The 19,434-nt window shown below is 38.1% G+C and overlaps 1 protein-coding gene across 1 annotated transcript in view; it reads right to left on the bottom strand.

Moving 5' to 3' along the window:
- Nucleotides 1-347: 347 nt before the first annotated feature.
- The window catches only part of FAT1 (FAT atypical cadherin 1), a 114,662-nt gene continuing 95,575 nt past the window's right edge, over nt 348-19,434 (bottom strand). The window contains exons 17-27 of the mRNA XM_045552343.1: nt 17,735-17,878; nt 17,016-17,213; nt 15,807-16,608; nt 15,543-15,674; nt 13,951-14,108; nt 12,486-12,948; nt 10,845-10,998; nt 10,571-10,681; nt 8,501-9,132; nt 7,648-7,785; nt 348-1,774 (exon numbers count right to left, since the gene is read on the bottom strand). Of these exons, the coding sequence (XP_045408299.1) occupies nt 1,146-1,774; nt 7,648-7,785; nt 8,501-9,132; nt 10,571-10,681; nt 10,845-10,998; nt 12,486-12,948; nt 13,951-14,108; nt 15,543-15,674; nt 15,807-16,608; nt 17,016-17,213; nt 17,735-17,878 (3,561 nt within the window). The 3' untranslated portion in view covers nt 348-1,145. The remainder of the gene's footprint in view (nt 1,775-7,647; nt 7,786-8,500; nt 9,133-10,570; nt 10,682-10,844; nt 10,999-12,485; nt 12,949-13,950; nt 14,109-15,542; nt 15,675-15,806; nt 16,609-17,015; nt 17,214-17,734; nt 17,879-19,434) is intronic.

Raw genomic sequence — 19,434 nt, 5'->3', positions numbered from 1 at the left:
TTAAATCATAGCCAATATGTACTAATAAGTTAAAAGTGTATAAAGGAAAATTTTCTTAAGTTTTAGTTGCAAAATATTTATTATAAAAATGTTACAATATTTACCTTGGTATCTACAGTTTCGAACAGTATCAAGTAGCCATATACTGCCACCTAGTGGCTACAACTGCAGGTACAGCCTGACTGGCACCTGGAAAGAAGATTTTCACATTTAAGCCACTACCCACTAAAAGGGAATACATCTATGTCCATCTCTCCATTCATAAATCCATCCTTCTATCTCAATTCAGCAACTGAATCCTGAACAGGAATGTAAATACACAGGAAAAATAGGCAGTAAAGCTAAAGTATTTTATTAATAATTTATTGTCAGTAAGAAAGACTGGCTAATGATAATTTTCAGTAAAAACCTTTACAAGACCATTGCATCACAAATATACAGACACTATAAAAACCGTGTCATGGTGGTTTTGGTACTAAACAGGTATGCAGAAGGTCCCCATTACACTTTCCAATAATGAAAAATGTTTATAATTCTAAAATACAGCAACGCATGTAAGACATGTCCATGTATCAGATCTTTCCTCATTCTATGTACAGCTAGAAATGAATGACTATATTGAAATGTATTAATGAAATATACTTCTGTGGAAAAAGACATACAGTGAAACCCTGGTTATATTAAAAAGTCAGGGTGCTAGGTAATGGCACTAACACCACCAAAATTCAGTTTAAAACAAATGCACAAAATATCTTGAAAATCTAGTTAAAACTATGAAAAATCAAATCTGTACATAAAATTTACAAAAAAAAAGACAGGAAAATTAAAATAATCAAATCTATATAAATACATGAATCATGCTAACAAGATGGTAGGACTGATTTTCGTTTCATTATTGTAACACAGACAAATGTAAATACCAAAAGATGTTTAGAAATGGCACAGCCAAGGAAAACCTCACCCAGTTACAGTAGGTTAGGACACTGGAAATGGCTAATGTCAAGAGGCGTGGGAGCCAGTGCAGCCATGCCCATTTCAGCTCGCCAAAAAAAGCGCTTAAGCACTGCTGCGGAGAACAATGCAGAAGATTACTCATATAATCTCTAGGTTTGTTAAAGTCCAGGCACTTTGGGGGGAGTTGAGCGTCAGACTTCCGTGTGCTGCTGGGAGTCCAGCGGAGGGACTGTCACCTCTTCAAAGTGGCCATCGTCTCCACTCTCATAGTCACTCATCATGACCTCAGACTCCACTTCACAGCACGCTGACACGTCGGAGCAGGAAGCTGTGGAAGCGTACACAGACATGGGCATGTTTTCTACAGTGGGGGCTTCAAAGTTTCTTTGATACCCTGGAGGGTAAGGGGCATAGGGTTCTCTGCAAGTACTATTCTCACCAGTGCCTTTTTTTTGAGGTTCGGACATATCGATGGGGTAGAAACTGGGCAAATACTGGTTCAGGTTGAACCTCTGCCGGCTTCCTGACGAAGAACCCAACCCACCGGCAGCAGGCATGTCTCTAGGAGGGTGTATGGATTCAAACTGATCGCTGAATTCTGGAGGCAATGGTGGCAGTTCGTCAGGTGCGGGGAAGTCCTCTGGCGGTGGTGGGAAATCACTTTCAATGTCATAACCTCCAGGATAATAGTCTGTATCGATGGCATTTGGATCTGCTGAGTACAGGGGTGTCTGCTCATCAATAACTTCGTAATTGGGGAACTCTTGTATATCGGGCAGAGGAACACTTGGCATCCAATCTGATGTATCCCAGTGATATCCTTGATGGAAAAGAAAACAAGAGATTTCAGTGTGTTTCCTCCTGAGCTCTTCTGTCATGGAAAAAGAGCTCAGTGTATCAAAGATACAGAAATACAAATACATTTATGACTTCATTCAAAGTCCATCACTTTGGAAACCCTTTGGTCTTTGCTTTGAAGCCATCCCTCCACCCGACCCAGTTTTAAAGACCTCTATGAACCAGGCTCTGTTTCTGAAATGTGGACTTAGGGTTTTATATACACACCTAACATTCAAGGAAACGGAGTTCTAACAGTTCTAGCAGTATACTAGCATCTATATTATATGCATTTTTCTACAAATGATTCCAATCATCTTTTCAACTTTTCTTCTATAATTTAGAACCCATTGCTCTATATGAAGAAAAGTATTAGTTCAGTTTTAGGACATCACTAAATAAGTTTTGTCCTTTCAGAAAGGAGGAGTCTGTACCAAGTAAAATATCAAATGTTACTTGGTCTGCACTACTTGTCATTAAAAAAACCTAATTAATGCAACTTTTTAAAATAATAAAAGTAACCTTTAGCATGCTAAAATTTAGAAAATAAACTTCCTTTATAATATGCAATATAGTTAACATTAAAAACTACTATTTTTCATCAGCTCTACGTAAGACAACAGATTACCTTAACATAGCTACATATCAAAGCATGCCTCTAAATCAAGCAAAATACAATCAAACAAGCATTGCAAGATATAACAAAATTTTGATAGACTGTATCAATCTTTGTTACTTTCAAAAGGACTAGGGATCATTTTAGACTATATAAAAGCATCACTATTAAAAAAAAAAAACCTTCCCATTTAGGAACAGTTTTTTTTTCTTCTTAGGATTTTTTAAATCCTTTGGCAGATAGGAAAAGGTTAAGCAGTACGTGTTTAGAATGCAGCGCACAAACACAACCACATACGTAGTTACTGCTGCAAACACTGAGCAACCAAGTGAAGCAAGTCAACACCGGGGTCACATCTTTACCAATTGTTTTTAGTGAATATCAATGAACAACTGGCATGCATAAGTCACCTCTTGGTTTGCTGAGGTCAGGAGCAGCCAAAGATTCTTTTGGTGGCACAGTAGAAAGAAAAGAAAACATTCATAATTAAAACAGATGACGGCTGAAAGGCAATAAAGATAAGTAACCACAGTACAATGTAAACTGTTTATAAAGGCCCAGTCAGCCATATACCACGTCTTTAAGCCATTATTTATGAAAATTCCAAATGGCTGAGAAATTTATGTAGCACAAATAAAATGGGATATGGAAGTGGAGCAAAATGATGGGTAATGACCTAGAGACTTCATAGGAAACTCAAATATTATTTTACTTTTTTGTTGTTTCTGACAATCTAAAGCTGAAAACATAATTTTCCAGGGAATAATTAAAATAAAACCTACAGGTTCTAATAAAATGTAAATTAATCAGGTTACTGAGGTGATAATCCAAATATACCTAAAGCTACACAATGTATACATACTTTACATATTACAACCTTCGAAAGTACATCAAATTCAGAGAAATTCAAGAATAAACTTAGATACTTAAAGATAGACTGAAAGTTGAAAATCTCTCCAGATCTTATCCATTTTGAGTATGATTTTATATCTACACTGTTAACCCTTCCCTAAAGAGAGCATTGGCCACATTTACTCCTCCCCAATCTGAAACTAGCTTACTCTGCAGGGCCTCTCCCGCATTTCTGCAGAGCTCTGCAGGAGGCAGAGGACATGAATGCAAAGCCACTACCAGGCAGGGCCACTGACGCCCACCCGGGCTGTGCTTCAGCTTCCTTCTTTGAAATGGGGTGAAAATCCCTTAGAGTTGTTACGCAGGGCAAGCACTAACTGCTGGGTGCCGTTAATAATTGTGAAAGTGGAAATCACGGTAGAAATATGGTCACTTCAGTGATTTGCTAAACAAGGACAATACTTTCTATGCATTCTATAATGTTCTTGAAGACACACGGAATAAACCAATTTAGAACAAATAATATCTGACTGATACTTCTCTCCCAGAAATTTAAACAAAAAATTGAAGAGACTGGTTGCTCTAAAAACCAGCTTCTATAGAACTTTTAAAAAGTCTAACAAAAAAATGTAGTAATTCCCCTTTTAAAAAATCAGCTTTTGTTATTAAATAGGCAGTGGATAATTCTTAACATTTAAGCTAGCTTTCAACTTTAAATTTATACTTCTTGGATATGCCAAAAAGTATTTTTCAATGAAGGAGATTGCAATGAGGAGCTGTTTAAATTCTGCTTCTTTAAACTCCAATAAGACTTAAAATGTTGGAAGGTCATCATGTTAAAACTAAAATTCACTAGACAAAACACAGATAACTTTCTGATTCACCGAGGAAAAACATGGTTCTCAAGAAAGTAAGCGTAAGCCTCACCAGTCACTGTGATTAGCACTGGCACTGAATCCTGGCCCATCATGTCTGCACGAAACCTTCCTTTCTTCCCACTTAAATCTTGACAGCACGTATGTCTTAGCAAAAAGCATCCTGGAGCCTTCTGGTGATAACATCCCTACTCTTGATGGCCTATGCAAGTAGCTCTGGAAATGTGATTCCCTAGACCAGGAAAATCAGAACTGGGGACTTGTTGAAAATGCAAACTCTCAAGGCCCAACCGAGACTTACTGGATCAGAAACTCTGGTGCTGGGAACTAGAACTTAGACTTTTAACACACCCTCCGGGGACCTGATTTAGATTGCAGTTTGACAACTCCTAGCCCAAGCCTTTCACATGTGATTACCCCCAATTTCCATGCACTAATAAAGGACTAATTTAATTTAAAATAATTTGAGGGAGGTGGTCAATGTTTTTTTCTTGAAATTTCAAACAGATAATACCTCATATTAAATGATTTTCACTAAACCAAATATGAAAATATACTTTTACCATGTTCCCCCATTTTCATTGATCATACTAAGGGAAAAATAAAAGTGAAGAATCAGGTATAGGTAACGTGGTATTACTATGAAGAGGATTTCTTGTATTAAAAGAAATTTTAGGTAGTTACAATTAACTTCTTTATATTGTACCATGTAAGATCCTAGGGGTACCTCTGGATGTCTATGTAAATCACTACAAATGGGAAAAAGTAACAAAAAGACATACATATAAAGACATATTTTTGTGATATACTGGTATTATGAATATACCACACCTGCACAAAATAAAAGCACTCAACCCGCACAGAACCACAAATTATTTTGTATAACATTACAACAGGCATAAGCACAGTACTCTAGTGACACAGTCACTATAAAACACAAACACAAAGCACAAGCATTTATGACTATACCTTCTTTATTCACCGTGTCAACTACAGCATTGACAAGGTGTATTACAGTCACTATGGAAGCTTGTAAAAAGGTACAAAAGGAGTCAATTAGGAAAATCTTCAGTTAGAAAACAGTGCATGAAACAGAATTTCTTTATATTCTACAATTCCTACCTCATAACTTAGAAACGTGAAGTCAGGGCTTTAATATAACTACATAATATCATTAGGCATGACCCCTGCACTCTGATAGTGACATGTCTCAGAGACTTTTCTAATCAAGCCATATATTTGTTATTATTAATTGAAGGAGTAAAGTAACCATATTTTATTGGAATTTAGGAAAAGATTTTTTAGTTATCAAGTTTTTCATAGTAACAATTGTGGATTGTGTCAGGTCAAAACAACTCTTATTTTACAACATCTCATGGGCAAAGGACTTTATTTCAAAGAGTAAAATCCTTGGCAAGCCACCCTTCTAGCTCCATTTAATGAACTCATACATTGTCCCCAAAAAAAGAAATTTGAGGAGATACATATGCAATATAAATACAAAAATGGTTTTGCCCCTGCCCTATTTGCTCCCACTGCAAATTTCTTGTCTTTTTGAAAATAGACTAATAGCTGGTGAACAGAGAAGTACGTACTGTTTGGCTGTTTCCTTTGTAAATTCCTTTGTCATTTGTGTATCAGACTATTTTAAAGCACTTATGCCAAGGACAATACGTATGCATGTGGTGGGCAGAAGGATGGCCCTCAAATATCTCCATGTCCTAATCCTGGGAGGCTGTGACATATGCCGTGACCATACACGGCAAAAGGGAGTTTGCTGATGTGATCAAGGACCTTGAGATCGGGACTTTCAAATTATCAGGGTGACTTAAAAGGGGAAAATCTGTCCCAGCTATGGTTGGAGGGAGCTAATGAGACATAAGAATGATCAGTGAAATGCAATGTTGCTGTCTTTGAAAGGCAGAAGAAGCCATGAACCAAAGAATGTGGGTACCTGTAGAAACTGGGAAAAGTTAAGGGAATAGATTTTTCCCTTGAATAGAAGGGAATGCAGTACCACTGATAGCTTGAGTTTAGCGAAACACACACGCTGGCCTCCTAAACTACAGAACTATAAAAAGATAAATCTATGTTGTTTTAAGCCACGAAGTTCGTGGTTAATCTGTGACAATAGCCTCAGCAAACTAGTAACACAATGCAAGTACAGACTCTGAACAAATTTTAAGACTGATAATGATTAAATTGTGATGATTAAAATAGAATAAAAACAACTCTGTATGTTTTTTTCTTCACACTGTTATCTGGCACTTAATTTTCATAACTAATTTGGCTATCACTTATTACAAGCACTCATGAGTATAATTAAAAAGAATGATATTTCAAAAAAAAGGAACTAGGAAAAGAAAAAAAAACTGACAAAATTCTGAATGCATTTATGAAGAACATTCAGGGGCCTAGATATAAATTATTACATAAACTGGCAACATGAACTTCTTTGAATTAAAACTAATGAAAGAAATAATTCTTTCTTCTTGTTGGTTTAACAAGTAAAGCTATATCCATATAGCCCATTACTAAGAAATACAGGTTATACTTTGATATCATAAGGAATGGAATACTTACGGCATCTTTAGTTTGGCAAAGGACTCTGCAATGTATTATGGACTTATGACTATACGTACACAATGTACCATGGACTATATTACTCTAGACCAAATAATTATTAGTGAGTTACTTCTTTCTATCAATAGTTGAGATATGCAAACGCATTACATTTTTATGCAGGAAAAAAATTACCTTAAACTTACTAATTCTGAGATTCAAAAATTTCTGCTAGAAATTTATTGTGTTACTGAACATTGATAATTTTCCCTAATGGTCATGTGTTAATCTGGTAAAGCTAGTTATCAATGCAATTTACCTTATATAATCAGACAAACATGAATGGTGCCAAAGATCCCACTGTCAAACTTTCTTCATTAGAAATATAATCCAACTTACTAGCAATCTCTTAAACTGTGCTCTCAGTCAGTACGCTCTGATCCAAATGGGAGCTGGGGCCGCAGTGGGGTTGGGGGAAGAGACAAATAAAACCTTGTAATACCAGAGGTGCTACTGAGATCGAACATTTCAGACTATCACATGTCTTCTTAGAGCGTGCGTGAGAGTATATGTATTGTGTGGTCAAGAAAGCTGTTATAAGGATTTTTAAAAATCCCACAAAACTTCCACAACATTTACTGTTGTGCAAAAAAGTCAACACAAGATTAATCAGATAGAAATTATCTTTCAATTAACTAATGTTCTTCCCTGACAAATAGCTATAGTTCCAAACACCTATTCATTAAGAACACTTTAAGTATTTTCCCCAGCAGATGTTCATGCAAATATGTACAAAGAACTGCTTAAAAGTGGTCCAAGTGAAATATGAAAATCTGTGGAGACTTAATGAGGGGACCGACCTCGTGCATGTAGACTGTGATGCCACACTGTGAGCAGCACGGTGCACAATGAGCAAGCGACACACAGCATTTCCACATCCCTTCCACTCACCATTGTCGTCACATGACTCAGACTGGAAGGAGCTCAAGGACTGCACTTCAGACAGGCTTTCTCGGGCACTGTATGGCTGAGAGGGCTTTTCCTCCAGAGGTTTCTTGGAAAGACAGGGATCAAGATCCACCACTTTAGCTAAAAGGAAGAGACGAAAGGCAAACGTGAAGTTCCATGAGGGCCAAGACTGCTCCATTTACTGCTGCATTCTGATGCAAAGCAAGCATTAGTGAACAACAGCCTGAGCTTTATTTAATAAAGATTGAAAGAGAGAAACATCTTAAAAACAAACACACATACTCCCCACACAAAACAAACAAACAAAAAAACCCTACATGTCTTCTTGGAGATTCATAGAACAGAAATTCCCCATAAACATGCCTATGGATATCATTAGACAATAAAGGACATTAAAATTTTGTTTTAAAACAGCATAAAAAACTTTTTTTTTTTTAAAGCATCAAATATATGTTAGGTTACTGAGAGAAATACCTCCACTTTCTCTGGGCATATTAAAAAAAAATCCTAGCATGAAAACACCCTGTTTCCAATTATTTTTTTGTCATAAGCTCAAAAAATTATAGTTGAGAAGCTATATCCATTACAAAATGAAATGATCTCCTAGAATATTAACTGAAACATGACTAGACTAAATTCCTTAATTAAAATATTATAGGCACAATGCTCAGCCAGCACTCAAGACATCCAAAAAAGTTTCAAATCAGAATAGGGATTTCATATTTTGAGTCTAACAAAGACTCCACATTTTGACTTGAACCCCAGCTCTGGCAGAACTTGCAACCTCACTGTTTATCTCAGTGGCATTATAGTGAGATGAAAAAGGTGCTCTTACTGTCATAGTCGAAGTCCCAGCTAGGCTTCTGTATGGAGTCACTGTCAGAAGGGGAGTTAGAAGGAGGTGGGGGAGGCAGGTTTGGGGCCACGCTGCAGACTGCCACTGCTTTTCGGTGTCCGTGCCCAGACTCAGGGTTAAAAGTACTGAATTCAGGATGCTCTGGGATAGCAGATCCTTCAAAGGAATTTCGGTCAAGATTGTTTCTGGAGTCACTTGGAATGCTCGGAGTGTAGGAAATAGGACGGACAGGCACCTGGGGTGGTATGTCAGAGTAAATGTTCTTATTTAATTTTGAATCAAAATACGGTCTTTGCAAGAAAGCTGCGGTTGGTCCCAAGTGTTTGTCTTCAGGTTCAGCCTGGTGTTTCTTCTTTCGACTGATCATCTTGCGGCAGAGGACAAACATGACCACCAGTAAAAATATCCCTGCTATAAAAACAATAATTCCTATTCCTTCTGCCAATCCAATATTCCATGGGGTGGACACATATTCATTGGGAGCAGCATCCTCACAGTGTTTCCCCCTGTACTCGTGGCTGCAGTTGCAATGATAGGAGCCATGTGTATTCTCACAAAGGGCTCCATTCCGGCAGGGGTTTCCAGCACATTCGTCAACATCACTCTGACACCTGCCAAGAAAGCAAAGAGTGAGGAGCGACCTTTGCAATATACATCGGAATATGCCAGGCCTGTAATCCTTAGAGACTGAAGACTAATCCATTCTTAACAAGATATGCCAAAAACAAAACCAAACATAAAACAACTAGAAAACATAATTATCAAATAATAAATAGCAACAGAAAATCTTTTGTGGAGTAATCATTTGATTACATGCTTTCAATGTATATTTGGGAGACAAACATATCAAGCCAATATTTAATTGCCATTTTTCTAGATTTCAACAGACTACTAAATCGACCTCACTGGTTAAACATCGGTTTGTTTCTGAGATGGTACACTGTAAACTCCTCCAACAGGCTGGATGAAATGTCTAAGAAAATGGTCCTGTTTGGGAATATGACAGTTCCGAAACACATGTGAAAGGACAGAAAGCTTTGTTTTCCACTTTAAAATGTTATTTCCTGTTGAAAACCTTCCTGGGCTCCTCACCTTTCCAGAACAATTCATAAGCAAGGCCTATTGCCTTTCCAAGCAGGGCCGTATTTTCCACCTGTGCAGATCTACCTGTTCCTTCTCAAATCCTTCCCCCCCCTCCTCCTTTAATAAAACTTATCTAGTTACTATCCCTCATACTCACCTGGTATGAAAATTCTGCTTATCAATACATTTTTGTCAAATATATTAAGAGTATTCATTAGCTAGAATTAGGAAAGTCAACTTACGAACTAAGGTGATATGACTGATGGCAAAATTCTGGGTTACAGCTACTACCAGAGCAAAACTACATGGATACCTGTAGGCAGGGCACCAAAGGGCTTCAGGTAAGACTGACGGCGAAGGTGTCTCTCAGTGTGCTGCACTAGGCCCAGATAACCGAACTGGTGAAAGTCTAAGGTAAAATGGCACCTGGAACTAAAATCTCTCATCCACCCCCCTTTCAAGGTATACAACAAGTTCCCCCATGCCTCATTTTCTTCATCTGGAAAATAATAACCACCTCTTAGGATTACCAACAATAATGAGAGAATTGAAAAAGATTTGCAAATGCTATATAAATGTTAGTTATAGGATATTATGAAAAAGGTCATCACCACCAGCCACAAAGGTGAATGGGTACAGACCCACAGGTGTCTGCTTTAAAAACTCATCATCATTCCACTCATTGCACAAACATTTGCTGCCTGCAAGAACCCATACATTCTTTGTTTATAAATAATAGCTGCAAAGTACAGAAGCAGATTTTTCAAGTACTATATACATATTACATTCATCTGCTTGATATTTTCTTTTTATTTTAGAGTGAAGAGATAAATTACATAAAGAGCCAATATGAGGATTATCAAATTTTGAAGCAACATAGTCCAAATTAATGAAGTGTTGTTGCATCTGCTAATCAATACGACACTACAGAAAGGTACAGATATAAATCTTGAAAAACTCATTTACCTTTCTCCCCTAAAACCTGAATCACACTGACAAACAGCACCATCCAAACTGTCAAAACACGTTCCACCATTTTTACAGGGCTCATCTTTGCAGTATGGACTAAGCTGGCACCTGAAGAATAATGAAAAATAAGCATAAACCTCGTGATTCTATTGCAATTAAATATAGCAAAACAGAAAACATTAACAAAAGAATACAGAGACCTTTTACAAGTACAATTACATGTTTAAAAATTCCACACTATAATTATGAAAATTAGTGAAAATACACATACCTCTGACCAGTATATAATCCTCTACACTGGCAAACAAAGTCTCCATTGTCTACAACGCATGTCCCACCGTAGAGGCATGGATTGGAGGAACACGGATTGACGCTCAACTCACAGAACGTCCCTATGTGTAAGGCACTGCATTTGCAGTAATAACCTAAATGGGCAAAAAGGAATAAAAAAGTCTTATCATTCATAACTCAAAAAACAGTCTTATTATATTGGTTTTTACCTTTGAGTTATGTTTAAAGTAAGTGTTAATTGTCCAAGATCTATAAAAGCTAGTAAAATTCTCACTCTCTCTGGGTAGAAAGTTGTCTCTATCAACAAGCCTTCCACTGGTGGTATACTCAAAGCACAAAGAACTGAAGAGAGAACTCACTTAGCTTTAGCTCATCACAGTATATTTAGGATGATCGGGTCACACATAGAGAGAAAAAAAAAACAGTTCTCTGTTTGAGTTACCAAGTACAGAGACAACACTACTTAACATCCCAAATTCAATGCTCACAAGCATTCAAGGATTAAATGAGATGATAATGAATGTGGAAAGCACTCTGAAGACTATAAATTACCATTCATTTAAAAAAGGAAATCACTTAGTATATGTAAGAAAGGAAATCATCACACTTGTCTGAACGTCAACTCTATTTCCTGAAGGCTGCAGACAGAATGGCAGACCATTTCCAACTATCTATCTGTCTTTGGGAAATGCGGCAGCATGGTACTTCCCACGGTGCCTTTTTTTGGCCAAAGAAATGTGGCATTCTGGGCTTAGGGCTTTAGGAGCCAGTGCACGGCTGCTACGTACCTTTCCTCCTGCTTTGGGGATCATGGTAGCACATTTCAAGAAAATGCCTCTCGTAGCTTCATCCCGAAGCTTTTCTTGTGTTATGCCACTGAGATTTTCAGAGTGTTATTGTGGGAATAACGTGGCCTACTCTATGCATATAGTATGCATATACGTTTTCCAAAGAAAACAGTAGAAAACCAAACCTTTTGAAATCTCACTTAATTAAACTATCTGATTTTTTGCTCTATCAATTATAGTAAGCTCTATTTGGCATGACTGCTATTTTCCTAACTATATTCTATTACTGGTAAGTGGGCTGAAAGGAGTCTAGGATATAAAAGCCACAGAGAACCCCACTGTGCCAGGGCTTCAAAACAGACAGATATGGCAACACTTCAGGAGGGGTTCAAGGCCTTCTGGCAAGTCATACTCCCATTTCTTATTGCTAGCAAGACTCTAGCAGTCCCTCTGTGCTGAACTATTGGATAAAAAAGGAACCAAGAATAACTAAGTGGTACTAACTCTAAATTCCCCTGGATCAACCAAGGAGGTGAGGTGGAAGAAGAGTTCATTGTTAGCTGTGGTTTGCCTGTGGTGACCGGTGCAGAATGAGCCGTTTATAGAAATATCCCGTTCAAGCCCCTGAGAAGTGACTGCAGACACTCAGCAGTCAGAAAAACTTTCTTTGGCCCAGCTGCTGGGAAAAATCCAAAGCCCTGCTCTGTTCTCTTAGTATATATACATGTACCATTGGATTCCAACACTGACTACAATATCTGACAATATTATTTGAATAAAAAGCCAAACACATTTGTATGACATTTTAAAGATTAAAACATTATGAAGCCTACCTCCACTAGGTGATGGATTGCAAATGCCTCCATTCTGACAAGGGTTACTCGAGCAGTCTTCTGTAGCTGTTAGTAGGCACCCAGGAGACACATCCACCGACTCTTCAATGTGTGCATAGCTTCTTGGTTTGCTATTTAAAGGGAGCTCCTGCCCATTCAAATAAATGGAGTCCATACAACCCCTGAAACCATTACCAACTTGGGGGCTTCTTCCATGCCTTGTTCCTTGCTGACGGATGTGGCCACCAAAAAACACATGGTTATCCAGGTTTAGGGTTTTCAGAGTCCCTGGGGCTGTGCCTGATGCAGTGTGAACTTGGTCTAGAACCAATCTAGCATAGTTTCCATTCACTTCAAGAGACACTGCATGCCACTGCCCATCATTGACTTGAATGCTTTGAACAGAGACAATTCCAGGGCCACTTCCACAGTCAAATTTGTATTGCAGTCGTCCATTATGAATCTGTGATAAAAACAATTACTGTTCACATCACTCTTATAGAACCTTCAATTATTAAAAATCTATAGAAGAGGTATGTTTGGAGAATGAAGGTAAAAAGAAGAAAGTTTTGCATTTAAGTACTACAGAGCATATACCCATTTGTCCATTGTACAAATAATAAAAACGGATCTTTTAGGTATATCAAGTTCAAGTGCCAGTGCACATCCAAAAAGCATCATGGAAGTGACTAATGATTAACTGAACTCCCACACACATGGAGCATCAGGTAATATCAAAAGTCAAAACAGGCTGGGCGCGGTGGCTCACGCCTGTAATCCTAGCACTCTGGGAGGCCGAGGCAGGTGGATTGCTCGAGGTCAGGAGTTCGAGACCAGCCTAAGCAAGAGTGAGACCTCGTCTCTACTAAAAATAGAAAGAAATTATCTGGCCAACTAAAAATATATATATATTAAAAAAAAAATAGCCGGGCATGCCTGTAGTCCCAGCTACTCGGGAGGCTGAGGCAGAAGGATTGCTTGAGCCCAGGAGTTTCAGGTTGCTGTGAGCTAGGCTGATGCCACGGCACTCACTCTAGCCTGAGCAACAAAGCGAGACTCTGTCTCAAAAAAAAAAAAAAAAAAAGTCAAAACTGAATTACGTTTTTTTTAAAAAAAAGAAAGCAGGCAAGATAATTACCACTTCGTGCATTTGTAGGATGTCTCTATGAACTCTCTATAACATTATTAAGATATAAAATCATCTACAGTTTGAATGTTAACTGTCACATACCTAAAAATGTTTGTAAAAGACAGAACTAAGTCTCTATGTCATTGCAGAGCATAAAGAGAGCTCTTCATCCCACAAAGTCTAGAACTTGTATAGGTATTAATGAACTATTTAAATGTGGAATTCAACCATTTCACTTACTGTATTGTTTTTTTAATGGACAACCTGAACATAAAATGGAATTTATATTTTTAAAGTCTTCTGTAACCTGAGGTACAAAACTATATCAACACATACCTCCAAGATACTGTAGTCAGTTCCTCGAGCATACATTACAACTGCATGAGCAGAATAGGTTCTGAGTCTCATTGACAATTTCATCTCTAGTTTGTTTTCATTTTCCATTAGACGATATTTCACAAAGCTGTTTCCAGTAAATGTTATAGATGAACTCCCTGTGAATCACAAAGAGGCAAAAATAAATCAGAACCAAGTTTAAGCGTATTTTTAAAAGCATGATTTCTACTTCACCCCCCCGAGATTGGTCTAAGTTTATATTTAAGAATTATAACATTATAAAAATTCAATTCCAAGGAAAAATGCCAATTTGCTTAATAAATAGCACAGCATAACTGGCTCTCCATTTGGAAAAGAATAAATTAGACTACTACATCACAGGGAAATGAACTCTAAAATGAAAGATCTAAATATAAAAATGTTCAGTATGAAGTTAGCAGAAGACAACTTCAGAAAATAGTTATATAGCCCCCTAGGTGGTTTGAGAAAACTTCTCAAGCAAAATATAAACAATCTCCATCCCTCAAAGATGAAAATGGCATCAATCCCCAGAGATGAAAATTGTTATGTAATTATGCAGAATTGACTAAATAAAAATTAGATTTCGCAATGACAAAAGATACATTTAACAAATCAAAAGATCAATAACATACAGAGAGGAGAAAAAGAACTCTATGCATTAATACTAAGAAACAGATAAATAACCCAGACAATCAAACAAATGATATGGACAGGCAAGCCACATAGATAATAGGCAATGAACAAATGAAAAGACAATTTTCACAAGTAGCCAGAGAAATGCAAATTAAAATAATAATTAGATTCATTTTATGGCCATTACATGGAGGGGGGAATTCATTTTTTAATGGGAAACCTTCAATACTAGCAAGAGAATGGTGAGAATGAAACCTTCGTACATGACTGGAAGAAACAGGAATTGGCACAACTTTTTGGGAAACTAACAATGATATCTTTAAAACTTTAAAATGTAGTTAATCTTTGATATAGAAAATCCTAGTTTAAGAAACAATCTATTATAGAGATTTGAAAGCACTAATATGTAAAGATACATGCATAAAGATTTTTTTAATGGAAACATAAGAACTTGAATCTTTATACATAAGGAAAATGTTGACTAAATGATGGTACAGCCATGCTAGAAAATACTGTCCAGCCAGTAATAAGAATTAGGGTTACAGGTATTGACTTGGAAGGATGTCCTTAATGTACTGCCAGGTGGAGGAAAAAAGCAAGAGCTAGAGAACTGTGTGAGACATGTCAGTCTTAAGGTTTTTTTTTTTTTTTTTAAAAAAGGAAGCAGATGAGAAAAAGGAAAAATAAACCTGTACCCACAAGGCTATCTACTTAGCTATGTTTACATAAGCATTAATGATATGAAGGAGGAACGCCAAATTATGAACTAAGGGGTGTACTGTTATAAAAGAGGATGTTACTGTTATCATTATTCATACCTACATTTGAATTGTTATAATAAACATACTTTGCAGTATTTTTTGACTCAAAGATGAAAATTATAAGAAATAATGGAAGAGATTCTTTTAAATAATACATGAAAATCATTAGACTCTCACCTGCGCACTGACCAAACTTGCCTCCAGGGCAGACACAGGTGTATTTCTCCTCTCTGGGATCAGTGATACATTCGGATCCCTCAGGGCATGGACTGTCTTCACATCCAAGGTGCACAGGGGGGCATTTTCCCTCTTTAAAGAAAAGTGGGGAGGGGGAGAGATAATTAACAAAAATATCAAGAAAATGATCTTTAATGTGTAGTCATCAAAGGTTGTATACTAAATACTCTGTAACACCTATTTGCACATACGTATGTGGATTACCTTTGCAGAGACACACAGCTGTTCTATGGTGGCGGGGAGTCACAAAACTCAGTCTGGCCGTGCTATGTGTTGACATTACATTTTCATCCACAGACACCTTTTCATCACAGAACTTCCAGGGGCAATCCAGTCCTGCACAGAGTTTCTGGAACACATCCAATATCCTAACACCAATGATTTCCTCAATATCAGCCACGGAAGAATTAATCTTGTGCAGAAGCTGTTTTGTTGAAACCTGGGCACTACCTGATTTCTCTACAAAAAGTAAGACATCCAGATTCGGATGAGGTTCAGAGGGCTGCAAACTAACAATCTGTATGTCGTTCCTCCTCACACCCAAGATGTTCCGTAAAGCTCGCTGGAAGTTGCGCCAGTAGTCACCAACAAAGTCTTCTGGAGTGAGATTGGCAAAGCGGATGGCAATGGTGTGGTTCAACATCTCTTGTGTTATTTGCCTGATATGTACTGTGATGTCAGCCACCGTCGTAAATTTCCCATCTGTTACACTGACGTTGAGAAGGTACTGCCCTATATCTAGCTTTTTGTGTGCTATCAGCTTACCCCCTGTGCTGGAAACAGAGAACAGGTTGTCCATTTGGGGATCAAGACTGTAGGTTAAAGTGTCATACACGTCTTGGTCAGTTGCATGAATCTTCCCAATGACACCACCTGAGTATTCCTCTCCAAAAGCAGTAATGAAAATCTCTAGGGGCAGAATTGCAGGGGGATAGATGCTTTCCTCAATAACCCTAATGTCAATGTGTGTCAAAGAGGACAACTGAGGCTTTCCATTATCTGCCACCTATAAGAAAAAAAAAATCATCTTGTCTATATCATTGTTTACAACTTCTTAATAAAAATACATTTATATCATTCAAGTTCTAAGAAAAACTACTAACTGTTAGATATCTATTTCTCCACATGAGAAGCACATCAAGGAAAAGGACAAATCACTTCTTTATAGCCCTTAAACTAATTCATACTGAAATTCAGCTCCATCAATGTCTTTGATAAAGTAACCAAATGAATAAATTAGCTCCCCAAAGTGCAGTGGGATAAAAATGGGAGGTAGGGCAAAACAACCAAAGACCACTAGTGTATAAATTGTGTTTTCTCATGAAATATAAGCTGCTTAAATATGGAGGTAACCACGCCAGGCAACTCTTCTCTATCAATACACAATAAAACCATAAAGAAAGACTGTAATACCTTAACATGCAGCAAGTAATGATCTTTCACTTTCCTCTTTATGGCAGCTGAAGTCAGCAGGACTCCTTGCTGGTCAACGTCAAATGCTTTGTCGTCGTTCCCGCTCACGATAGAGAAGAAGAAGGGTGGGCCATTGTGAGAAGAATCCTTGTCTGTCACGACTAGCTGCAGCACACTAAAGCCCACTGGCTTATTTTCCTGCACAAAATTAAAAACAAACAAAACAAAACCTTTCAACACAACCAAACTGATATGGTAAGAGACACATGTGAGTTTTGTATAATATATAAAATATATAGAAAACAAGCCTTATAGCTGCTCTATCCGAAAGGGAGAGGAGAGATGGAGAGGGAGGGGGAAGAGGAGGAGAAGGGGGAAGGACTGGGGATGGAGGAGGAGTGGGAGGGAAGAGGAAGGTCAAGAGGGGGCAGCAACAAGTAGGAAAAGCAACAGCAGCAGAAGACGTGATTAAGAAACAAGCTCTCACTAATCCCAGAACTGAGACTATCTCAAAAGGAGAGATAAAAGCTTGGCTGCATCTTGAAAATGCTCTTCTTTTAATATTGACAGAGACTCCTCTAACTTTACTTTTCCCATTTTTCAACAAAGAAGTCTTTGGAAAAGAAAGATTATTTCAAACCCACAACTGAGGCCAAAGAAAGAGCTCATTTCAAAAGGATTCCCAGAGTCCCGCGGCAACACAGGGAGTACAGGTGTACCTGGATAATGACGCTGTAGTTCCCCTGGGAGAAGGCTGGAGCGTTGTCATTGACATCAGACACGTCAATGTTCACCGTGGTCGTGCTGACTCGGGGTGGACTGCCATTATCAGAAGCTTGAACTGTGAGTGTGTAACCTGAAATCTTTTCGGGGAGAAGACAGAGAAAATGCACGTTCATTTTCACAAGGCCAGTGAACAGGGTTTCCATCAGAAGTGTCCTCCTGACAGTCTGGAAGGGCAGACCCCAATTAACTGTCAGCACCTGCTGGGGCCAGCACGTGCGTAGTTCTCTCATCTACGAATGAGCGCACTGCAAATAACATGCATTTTCTCCACAGTAAAAGTTATTAACAGGGATTAGGTTCCTTGATGCCCCTCAAAAATTTACTCATTTTGTTAAAGTATTTTATCTTTCAAAATTTGCACTTCTATTAATGTGCAGTACTTATTAATTAAGAAATTATGACAGAAAAGCAATAACAAATGATTAGGAAAAAAAAGTTAACATATCTCAAATGCTGTTGCTTTGGTAATATGGAAGACAGCCTTCCTTAGGGCCCAAATCTTGCTCTCAGCCAGAAGTACACAGACATTAGCTGTCTATCATACGTTAATGCTCATTTCCAACACCTCAGGATACTCCAGATCACCCTCCCCCCCAATTTCACACTTGGATTGTACCTAGCTGTCTAAATCCCTCAAGATTATCTTTGTGACCTCCTACAAAAGAAATTAAGTCAAGCGAGATAGCTTCTCAGGGCAGTTCCCTATAAAGCTCTCCCTTCTAGACTGAGTGGTGGAAGAAGTCAGAAAACTGGCTAAATCCAGAGTATGTTCTGCACAATGTTAGTCTGTAAGATGCTCCAAGAAAAAACGGTTCTGAGGACAAATTAGCTTGGGAAACACCATAGGCTATCTCCTCTGCTAGCCCACAATGAGCAGAGGTATATTAAAGGATCTAGGTTCTTTAGTCAAAAATACTAAATTTTATTCTACCCAGCAGTACAATACTAGGCATAACAGTCACACTTCTAAACCCTTAGAAAGTCCCTACTCAAAAATAATAGGACAGAAAAGAAATTAAAGAATTAGGACTTTGGTATCTCATCACTATCCCCCCAAATTCCTCTAATCTTAGATAGAACCATTATTCTTCTGAAATTGCTTTTTTTTGAGACAGAGTCTCATTCTGTCACCCCAGCTAGAGTGCAGTGGCGTCATCATAGCTCAAAGCAACCTCCAACTCCTGGGTTCAAGCAATCCTCCTGCCTCAGTCTCCCAAGTAGCTGGGACTATAGGTGCGCACCACCACTCCCGGCTAATTTTTCTATTTTTAGTAGAGATGGGGTCTCTTGCTCAGGCTGGTCTTGAATGAAATTCCATTATCATCACCAATGTCCTTCTAATTCCCAAGATGAAGGCTTTCTTCCTTTCTCCATGTTACTACCTCTCTGAAGCAGTTCCTGCTCCACTTCCCTTCCTGTCTGTGAGTCTGAGTGGATGGACAGATGGGTGGGTGGATGGATCGGGGGACAGATGGTGGATGGACAGATGGATGTGCAGCCTGGCTTGCCGCTACTCATTGTTCTCATCCACCTCAATCCCTCATGTCACTGCTGTGATCCTCTCCAAGGGTATTTATTTACCATATCTGTATCTCCAGCTTTCGAGTATCTAAATTTGACTACAATCTCCAAA

This window comes from Lemur catta, chromosome 5, assembly GCF_020740605.2.
Source record: "Lemur catta isolate mLemCat1 chromosome 5, mLemCat1.pri, whole genome shotgun sequence".
NCBI lineage: Eukaryota > Metazoa > Chordata > Mammalia > Primates > Lemuridae > Lemur > Lemur catta.
The sequence above is the reverse complement of the archived record's forward strand: the minus strand, read 5'-3'. Positions and strand labels throughout refer to the sequence as shown.